The following is an 11,042-nucleotide window of genomic DNA, read 5'->3' on the forward strand; positions in this document are numbered from 1 at the left end:
ACGGTTTCAGGAAAATGTGAGTACCTTAGAAATTTCTATTCTTCCTCAACCAAAACTCATTATGCAAAAGCGTTTCTTAATCGCAACCGGACAGATTTCATTCGTTTCCCAGTAAATTACCCAAGTCGCGGTGCGGTGCGCCGATGCATATTCCGAAGACAGGAGTGGAGCGCCGGTCGCTTGGCGAGGGTGAAGAGATTTGGCGGTCACGAGTGCGCTTTCGAGCGTGACGAAGCACACGAGAACAATTTATCAAAAGACACGTCCACTTTCTGTCGCTTGCTGTATCTGCCCTGATCACGGTGCAGGAAACATATTTAGGCGAGAACTTTGGCCGCTCTTCCCGCGGGGAGCGAGCGACCAGATCATGTTCGGAGCTAGCCTCGAACCAGGAGTAGTTAGTTCCGCGCCGCCGCGGAGGGCGCTGAGGTATGAGGTCCCTCCTGGACGGCCACGGTGTCGGCGGCGTAGTGTGCTCGCCTTTTCGCGGTGTGGTGGTGTGGTGGTGGTGTGCGGCCAGTGGCTGGCATCTTGTTTTGCTTTGGTGCTGTGTCGATCACAGGTGCCACCGTCGTGCACGAAGATGAGCCTTAACCCGAAGAAGAAGAAAGAGAACATAGATTTACGGACTCTGGCGACTTAGTGGCGGCGTGGTGGCGGTGAGGTACAACAAGAAGTGGGGAATGAGGGAATGCTGGAGTACCGCTGGGATAAACAACTGGAGCGGTCGGTTTGGGAGGGATCCCTTACTTGGGTGCCATCTATGATCTATCCCCATGCGAATGAAGCGCTCGGTGTGCCGAACTTAATGTGGTCGCCGCGGAGGACAGAGAGTCATCACCGAAATGTTTCTTACCACTGTGGTCCTGAGTGGCTGCATCAGAATTCCGTCGAGATACGTTTCCAAACTGGTAGCTTAAAAATATGTGCAGGGGCTTGCCAAAGTTATATATAAACAAGAATCAATAATAATTTTATTAGGTTTCCAGGAACGACCATGCGGTCTTGGTACTGGCACACCAAAACTCACACACTGCAAAAAAGTAGGAAACAAAATAATAAAAAAAAAGAATCTCAAAACATTCAGTAAAAGATATGGCACGTATAACGCATGCTGACACAAAGATACGATATACACAACAAGGAATCAATCAATCAATCAATGTTTATTTTTCTCTTGTGCTAACCAACAGCTCGAAAGCCCACTGGGTTAAGCACACACAATTGAAATACACCCAAAATACAGAGTAGACAAAATAAAGAGTTGTGAAAAAAAAAAAACATGCAAGCACACAAACGTGTATATATGCCAATTAAAAAACACATGCATCAAAATGATCGTTTTCCAAAACACAGGTTTGTACTAAAAATATCGACGTCAGTAAAGGAAAGAACGGAACACAGGGTCCGAACGCAGAGTAGAAGGCTACCACAAAAAACGAATATACTTTATTATAATATTATATAATAACATCACAATCACGACAGGTTCAGCGAGACTCATACAAGACTCTGAAAGATCTGACAAATTCAGGCACACAAACAATCTCAAGATCACTTGCAGTGCTTTTATATGCCCGACACACGCGGAACATGGGGTCTAGGATATTTAACGTCTGAGGAGAGTAAAAAGACGTTGTCAAACGGGTCGCTGTCCGAGGAAGTCGTAAAGATATTAGCGAGAGCAGTTCTGAACAGTCGGCCGTGCCATGAAAGACTTTGAAAAGGAAAACCGAATTTGCCTTTTCTCGACGGTGATATAAGCTGTTCATTTGTAGGGCTTCCAATACATTCTTACTCTTTTACAGAGATGTTTCATAGCGCAGATATCGATATCGATAAATAGATAAAAAATTGTTTTGCACTCGCTCCAGCCTTAGGAGGGTAGTTTTACAACTACCATTCCATACAGGAGATGCATGTTCGAGTTGAGACCTTGCTAAAGAGCGGCATAGGGTTACAAATGTTCTGTGTTTTTTAAACACTCTAGTCGTTCGACAAATAGCACCGAGCGTGCGCAAGGCGCAGGTACTTATACGAGCCACGTGGCTATCAAATCTCAAGGGGGAGTCAAAAAGCACCTCCAAGTCACGCACTTCACTGGAACGGCAGGATACGTCTGAGCGAACACTGTAAGGGACACACGTTGCTTGCATTTTGCGGCTATAGGACATGACCTTGGTTTTCAAGCTGTTTAGTAGGAGACCGTTCAGTGAACAACATTTGCTAAATGAGTTCATGTCCTCTTCTAAAAACTTGCCATCTGAGATAGTTTTAATCTCCCTAAATATATTATTATCATCATCATATTGCAAAAAAGACGAGTTTGCAATTTGCTTGCACACACCGTTCACAAAAATAGAAAAAAGAAGCGGGCCCAGAACTGATCTCTGAGGTACCCAAGACGTGGCCATGTACGTAAAATAATACGCGCCGTTCGCACGAGCAACACATGTTCTATTAGACAACTAATTCTGAAACCAGTAGTGTAGCCCCCCACAGACATCAATACCACGACGTTTCGATAAAATAATGCCATGGTCAACCACATCAAAGGCCTTACTCAGATCAAAGTACAACACGTCAAGCTGGCCTCTGTGACACACAGCTGTGGATGCAATGAACATAAATGAAATCAAATTTGTTGTTGTCGAGCGTCCTGATACAAATCCGTGTTGGTTGCAACGTATTACATTTTTAAGCCAAAAAGACATTGTTTTGTGGACTACCATTTCAAAAAGCTTCGAAAATGTACTCAGTAAAGACACTGGCCTGTAGTTTGATGCAGTGGTACGACTTCCAGACTTGTAGACTGGGACTACGACTGACTTCCTCCACATGTCAGGAAACACTCCTGCTCTTAGGAAGTCGAATAATAATAATAATAATAATAATAATAATAATTTATTCCAGCTGTGATGATGTGACTTAAATCTGGAAAAGAAGAAGTGCAAGTCAACCCATGGATCGCCCAGAGAAAGAAAGGAAGACGACGAAGAAGGGAAGATTTTGGAGCGCGTGCTCGGAGGGCGTGAAAGAAGACTGGCCGAGGACAACGTGCAGAGGGCGGAACGACACCATCGGCCAAGGCAATCGGCGGCCTCCTACTGCCTGACCAGCAGCCTGTTCCAGCGAGGGCAGCGCATAGAAACCTACGCTGCCCGGCTTCCTACAGCGCGAGCACTGGTTGCGGTGACTCTTGGGGCCGCCGTCGGAAGCCAACCGCTCCCGCTCCTGACTTCCAGCCACAACCGTGGGCCGACAACGACAGCACAAGACAGAGTGCTGCACAGGGATTCAAAGACATGGTGACTGATGCGTTTTCCTTTCTTTCATTTCTTTAACTAAATTTTCTTTTTTTGTATAAGCATATGAACTCTTTGATTTTTTTTGTAAATATAAGTTTTTATGAAAAACGAAGGACATTGTATCTTGTCAATTATTAACCACAAAGAACCTCACAACAATTAACTGGCGTCCGCGACAGGACAAGATATTCTGTTCCTTCGTTTTTCTACGTAACTATAATTAATCAGAATGGAGGTTAAAGAGTTAATGTCTTTGGGCGCTGAGTTGGGACTGGCAGGAGCGGAGTTGAGGTCTTGGGTGGACGAGGAGCGAGCACGCCAACGAGAAGAGAGGGCTGCTGAGAGGGAAGCACAGCGCCTCAAGGCAGAAAGTGAGCAACGCATTGTCGAACTAAAGATTCGTCTTGCAGAGGCTAGCGCAACCGAGATAGGACGAGCAGATGGCAGTGAAGGGTCGCGTCGCGCATCTATATCGCTATCTCCTAGTCCTCACAAGCTTATGCCTCCCTTCGATGACAAAAGGGACGATCTCGACTCGTATTTGAGGAGATTTGAGCGTGTAGCGCAGGGGCAAGATTGGCCGCAAGAGAAGTGGGCGACTGCTCTAAGCATGTGCCTGGTTGGCCCAGCTCTGGAGGTCATAGGTAGGATGTCACCTGAAGACTCTCTGAATTATGATAAGGTGAAGAGGGCTTTGCTCCAGCGGTTTCGGTACAAGGCAGAAGGGTACCGCGAGAAATTTAGAGAGAGCAAGCCGTTGGACGGAGAGACAGGGAGCCAGTTTGCTGCGAGACTAGAGGGGTTCTTCGACCGCTGGGTCAGTATGAACGAATGCCCAAAAACGTATGAAGGGGTTCGTGACCAGATCATTGGGGAGCAATTTCTTCGGAATTGTCATCCGAGGCTCGCTTTCTTCTTAAAGGAAAGAAGCTGTAAGACCGTCTCGGCGTTGGCTGAAATGGCGGACCACTTCCTGGAGGCGCAGAGCCAGCCTAATCTGGCCGATTTCAGGAGGGAGGCAAAAGTAGCCTTAGATGCCCCGAAGGAAGATGCGCAGGGCAGCAAACCCGCTCCAAAGATAAAATGTTTCTTGTGTGGTAAGTTGGGCCACAAGGCAGCAGATTGCCGATCAAAGCCAGAAACACGCGTATTCTGTCAAGTGTGTCAGAGGCCAGGCCACGAGTCCAGATCATGTCCGCAAGGAAAGAACGGAAAGACAGAAGTTTCATGTTTCGTAGAACCCGATGATGATCCTGTTGGTAAGACGGACGCGTTCTCACGGGGAAGGAAGAAAATCTCAAGAAACGCCTTCAGAACGCCCGCTATGAATATGACTGAAAAGGCGAGACCAATTCTGTCGGAAGGTATGCCAATCACAGATGGGATATTAAACGGCAAAGCAGTAAAGGTGTTGAGGGACAGCGGGAGTAATACCGTGATAGTGCGCCGGGAACTGGTCGCATCTGAATATTTTACTGGCAAAGTCAGTCCCGTATTCTTAGTGGACGGGACGTGTCTGATGTTGCCAGAGGCAAACATTCGCCTTGTGTCGCCGTTCTTAACGGGACAGGTAACTGTCAAGTGTATGGACCATCCTCTGTATGACGTTATTGTGGGGAATATTCATGGAGCGAAAGACTCGACCGAACAAACCCTGAAGGAGCTGTCTGACGCGGAAGGTGAAGTCGTCGCTGCCGTCGGCGGTAGTATGCCGAGTAGGCTAAACCAACTTAGTAACGGTGGGAGTGCCAGGGAACGGGGGGACCTGCGGCTCTCGCAGTGGAGTGACACCGACGCTAAAGAGCGCTTGAAAAGCAGGCCAACCACTCACGAGCAGTACCTAGAGAAGGAAAAGCTGCTGCAGCGGGTCTTCGACATGAAGAAGCCGGTGTACCCCAAGCCCCGCAGAGTGCTCTACCCGAGGCCGCGCCTCAAAAAGAGGGACCCTGAGGCCCAAACGGTGGTTTCGCCACTGGGCCCGACCGATAACTACCCCGTGCCGCAGATAGATCCTCACGACAGCGTCCCGACCGAGTTCATCAAGGGCTACAGCCTGGCAGCAGCCGACCCTTCCGTCTCGCCCGGAGAGGACACCATAGAGCACGGAAATGGAAAGGCCAAGAGGAAGTGTCAGGATGGACGGCAGGAGTTCCTTGAAAGGCAAGTGGACCGGGAACAAATGATCCAGGAAAAAGAACTGCACCTTGAGGAGCGAAGGCTCAAGCTCGACGAAGAGCAGCTGGCCTTTGAGAGGACCAAGTTTGAAGCAGAGATGGCGGTCAAGGTCAGAAGGCTGGACATGGAGGAAGAGGAGCGCAGGATACGCGACGGCACAGACAAGATGCACCTGGAGCTCATGAAGATGATGTTCGACGAACTGGTCCGGAAGGCACAGTGATCGAGAACTGCCAGGAAATTCCTCGTCGCGTATGAAGTGTTTTGGTACAAAGGTGGGCATTATCACCGAGGGTCGGGCGAATCGAAGTAGATTCGAATCATTCTTCATTGCGGTTCATTCATTACGATTGAGATGAGTGCAAAGTAGAATGGACTGTAATCATTCATCGTTAGAATTTTTTTTAGTAATATACCTCGGATTCTGCATTCTTTGGGAGCGCATTTTCAAGAAAATTTGAGAACATATGGAGCCGTTAAAGCAGAATTTTGAGAGTATGCGACAAGCCGGTATCGCAGTAAACCCAAGAAGTGCGAAGTCGGTATGAGGACAATAACATTCCTGGGTCATGGTCTGGGTAATAGAGAAGTTTCGGGTGTATCTGTATGGAACGCATTTTGTTGTTCAGACGGACCACCATCCTTTACAATAGCTAAACAAGGCGAAAGAACTTAACAGCGGAGTGTTACGCTAGAGTCTGATGCCTCAAGAGTACTCGTTTCGCGTGGAGTACATTGAAAGAAGTGAGAATGTGGGTGCGGGTTATCTTATTAGGCTGCAATGAACTTGCGCACATCATCATGATCTTGGTTTTTTTTTGTGTATGTAATTTCTTTTGGTACTTAAAAAAAAAACTTAAAGGGGGGCTACTTGTGATGATGTGACTTAAATCTGGAAAAGAAGAAGTGCAAGTCAACCCATGGATCGCCCAGAGAAAGAAAGGAAGACGACGAAGAAGGGAAGATTTTGGAGCGCGTGCTCGGAGGGCGTGAAAGAAGACTGGCCGAGGACAACGTGCAGAGGGCGGAACGACACCATCGGCCAAGGCAATCGGCGGCCTCCTACTGCCTGACCAGCAGCCTGTTCCAGCGAGGGCAGCGCATAGAAACCTACGCTGCCCGGCTTCCTACAGCGCGAGCACTGGTTGCGGTGACTCTTGGGGCCGCCGTCGGAAGCCAACCGCTCCCGCTCCTGACTTCCAGCCACAACCGTGGGCCGACAACGACAGCACAAGACAGAGTGCTGCACAGGGATTCAAAGACATGGTGACTGATGCGTTTTCCTTTCTTTCATTTCTTTAACTAAATTTTCTTTTTTTGTATAAGCATATGAACTCTTTGATTTTTTTTTGTAAATATAAGTTTTTATGAAAAACGAAGGACATTGTATCTTGTCAATTATTAACCACAAAGAACCTCACAACACCAGCATTTGATTTTTTTCATTATGTTATACTCGGGTCTGCCGAAGCCAGGGTTGGCTTGTGTGACACGACCCAGCAATGATGTTAGCCAATGTGAGTGGTAGACAGGCGTTCTTGGTATGCTAATAGCAGTCAGTTTAGAAGTTCAAAAATAGTTCACAAATGGCAGTCAGTATAGATATTTGAAATAGTTCACAAATGGCAGTCAGTATAGATATTTGAAATAATTCACAAATGGCAAAATAAGAAGCACAGAGATGATTGCTATAACTACACTATACCGTCCTTCATGACAAAGTAATATTTAAACACATGGATAAATCAATGTACACTTTCAAAAAGTAATAAAAAAAGTAAATGTTTGCAAAAAAAAAACCGGGTATGTGTATACAGGCATATATCACACAAAGATGCACAGAGGCATATATATATACACAAATTTAGATCTACAGATGCGTTCACGGATACACAAATATACAGTACTCACAGCATAGACACGGATAAAGACAAACAAATGCCTATGTGGATTCAGCACCAACTGAAGAAAGGTCCAAAGAGTTCAAAATGTTATTCGCAAAAAAAAAAAAAAAATGCATACATGGTTTCTAGCACATTTTTTCAGGTGCTTTTTTAAAGATCGTAGAGAATCGAGTTGATTAAAAACGGCTGGTAATTTGTTGAAGATCTCAGGCACGTAAAATGAACGTAAACTCTTTCCGTAGTTGGTGTATATTCGAGGAATTATAAAGCGTTCACTATTTCTTATAGAGCGCTGAACAAAATGAGGCGTTTTAAACGGGCTATTCCAATAATGCTTTAGGATGACACATCGTTGAAAAAGAGGAAGAAAACGCAATAGGCCCACTGATGCGAATACGTCACCTGCCTGTATTAATTTGGGATCATAGGCAACGTTTTTGGCGATGCTCTTAAGAATGACATCTATTTTTGTTCTCCAAAGAGCTGAACAGTTTGCGAAGATTGTAATTCCGTATCGCAGAGCTCCATACGCGGTAGCATTAACGACCATTTTTCTGACAGAGATTGGGAGGAAGGTTTTGATGAGATATAATAAACATGATATATTTCGTAGTCTCTTAGCCAAATAATCCCAGTGTGTATTCCATGTTAAATCGCTATCGAAATAAATGCCCAAGTATTTTACTGTATTTACGTATGGTATAGGCCTGCAACTGCAAGAGACACAAGACGATGAATGTAATATAAAAGGTATGTCTATGCATGTCCGCTTGAGTGGGTTACGGAAACAGACAAGTTTTGTTTTTTGCGCATTCACAGATATTCGATTTGCTTCAAACCAGTTCATGACTCTTGTAGAATTTATTTGTAGCATGTTGATTGCACTGCGCAGGCTGATATGAGTAGATAGCAACAATATGTCATCTGCATATTGGTAAACTGTACATCCTGATGTTGATCGGGCGAGATCGTTCACGTAAAGATTAAACAGCAAGGGGGACAGGACCGAGCCTTGGGGTACTCCCTTCTGTAGGCATACTTTGGCGCTTGTTTTGTTGCAAACCAATACTTGTTGCGATCTGTCAGTCAGAAAGTTTTGAAGCAACGAAAAAAATGGACCCCGAAATCCGTAATTGCAAAGTTTCTCCAGCAGTATTTGGTGATTGATAGAATCAAACGCTTTTGACACATCAAGAAAGAGTGCGCACGTAAACTGATTATTATCGAATGAGGTGTGTAAAGTATCAGACATATCCTCAAGTGCCGAGATGGTGCTGCGGCCTGCGATAAAGCCGTATTGGTTAGGTGATAGAATGTCGTATTTGTCAAGGAAGGCGCTCATTGTTTTAAAAATATGTTTTTCGAGAACCAATGCCAAACAAGGAAGAATAGATATGGGACGGTAGTTTTTTACAATGTCACGTGCACCATTTTTATAAAGAGGTCTGACAATTACGCTTTTGAAATTTTTGGGGAAAACTCCGGTGTCTATAATTCCGTTTAGTATGTGGAGGAGAACACGTTTTAAGACATTAAAATTGCGAAGCAAGTCGGCAAGTTTAATATTATCTATACCAGGAGACTTATGAGGCCTAAAGCTAAACAACAACATATGAAGATCTTGTTCAGTCATGTTTGGGAGAAAGGCAGAATTTGGGCAGGGTTTTTCCAGATTTACCGCCGAAACATTTACATCGTCAGATATGCCGGAGACTGAAGCAAAAAAACTATTGAAATTATCCGCCACAGAAAGCATATTGGAATTAAAGTTTTTTTCAATAACCTCATCGATAGAGTTCCGCGTATTGCCGTCTTTTACTTCATCTACAAGAGACCAGGTTTTTGCAATATTAGTACGTGCGTCGAAGAACTTACGTTGGTAGTGTTTCCGTTTCGCATAGCGTATGAGAGCGGTTACCCGATTTCTCTGGCTTGCGTATTGTAATTTTACATCTTGGGAATTTGGTGACCGGCGATAACGCGCCCATAAGATACCTTTAAGTTTAATTTGCGATATAATATCTGCTGTCAACCAAAGATGTTGCGGTCTGCGTTTTTTTGTCTTAATGACTTTTATACTCTTCTCCGTAAAATGCGCAAATGCATCAACTAACTTTGTGTAGGCAGTCTGACAGTTCGCGGTGGTTACTAACTGTTCCCAATCATATGAGGATATTAACTTGTCAAAAACGTGACTGTCGATAATAACAATCTGGTTTGAAGGCTTCTTGTTTCCTTCCGATACAATACCACAGTCTATTTGGCATGCCACAAAATAATGATCAGCCAGCTTTAGTGAGATGACTGCAGATTTCACAGACGCCCCTGAACTCCTGATGTCAATACGATCGAGGCACGAAAAAAACAAGCTTTCCCTTTGTAAACTCTTCTCTCGTAGGCACGTTAATAATAGGAGAAATACCGTGGTTAGAAAGAAGCGTAAGGTAGTCACATACGTTCGATCGTGTGGATTTCAGTATGTCAATATTGAAATCGCCCACAAGGCAAATGATCTCACTCTGGCCGATGTTAGCAATGTTTGCGTCAAGCTCATCTAGAAATGATTTAACATTGCTTGATGGAGGCCTATAAAACGCCAGAACCAATGTTGAAATTTGGCTATCGCACATTTTTATGGATAAGTACTCAGCGTGATTGAAAGAGAACTTCAACTCAGCACAAGACCACCTCTTTTTAACGTAAATGGCTATGCCACCTCCGCGACACGAGTCACGTGTACTAAAAAAGGACCGATATCCACACAAAGAAAATAGTTCCTTGTATGTATCATGAATATTTATCTCAGTTAGAACAAAAACATCTACGATGTGTTTAATGTTACGAATAACAACTTGGAACTCGTCCCAGTATTTCTTGATGCTCCTAATATTTACATGTATTATCGTTACTGCTCTATTTACGAGTGGAAAAAAATTGCTTAGCGAAGAAAGATCAGTAAATTGTCGAGAATCGTTCATATAGGAACAGCAAGGGGTTAGCGATTAAACAATTTTCTCAAGGTCTCCAGCCTTAGAGACACGCACGGGAAGGGAACCTTCAGCTTTTTTTGCGAATATTGTACCATTTTTAACCCACACAAAAGTATATCCTTTTTCTTTGCCCTTTGATCTCGCTTGCCAGAAAAGTTCTTTGTTTGCCTTAGTGAGGTTTTCATTAAAATATATTTTTTGCGGGTATTCTACATTAGAAAGCGAGCGGAGTTTTTTACGGGCACTCATTCATTTTTGTCTGATATCAGTAGAGGCGAATTGAACTAGGATAGGTGGGGTTGAGTCAGGCTTGGCCCGGAGGCGGCGGATATGAAGTATCTCGCTAGCCAGACAATTTTGCAAGTCTAGTTTGACTGAGAGGCCCTTCAGAATGGCACCCAAATCCTCGTTCGGAGCACAGGGAATTCCAGAAATTTCCATATTAGATTGGCGATTATCCTGTTCTTTTTCATTTATGTCGGACTGCAGTCGCTGTATCACCAATGCTTGCTCAGATACTGTCGACTGCAGAGAGGTAACTTCCGACCTCAGTAACTTAACTTCACTTTCATTGGAGCTGACACGTGCAAGAATTGTGTCATATTGTTGGGATAAGAACGTTATAGAAGTCTGAACAGCTCCTACGGTCTCTTTTAGGGCCTCAA

The 11,042-nt window shown here is 44.6% G+C and overlaps 1 protein-coding gene across 1 annotated transcript; it reads left to right on the forward strand.

The window, feature by feature from the left end:
- The first annotated feature begins 4,820 nt into the window (after positions 1-4,820).
- Positions 4,821-5,706, forward strand: LOC121835635. The gene has a single exon (XM_042290065.1). It carries the CDS (start codon positions 4,828-4,830, stop codon positions 5,704-5,706), a length of 879 nt encoding a protein of 292 aa, XP_042145999.1. The 5' UTR covers positions 4,821-4,827.
- Positions 5,707-11,042: the final 5,336 nt, after the last annotated feature.

This window comes from Ixodes scapularis, unplaced genomic scaffold (assembly GCF_016920785.2).
Source record: "Ixodes scapularis isolate PalLabHiFi unplaced genomic scaffold, ASM1692078v2 PGA_scaffold15__6_contigs__length_5221840, whole genome shotgun sequence".
In the NCBI taxonomy this organism is placed as follows: domain Eukaryota; kingdom Metazoa; phylum Arthropoda; class Arachnida; order Ixodida; family Ixodidae; genus Ixodes; species Ixodes scapularis.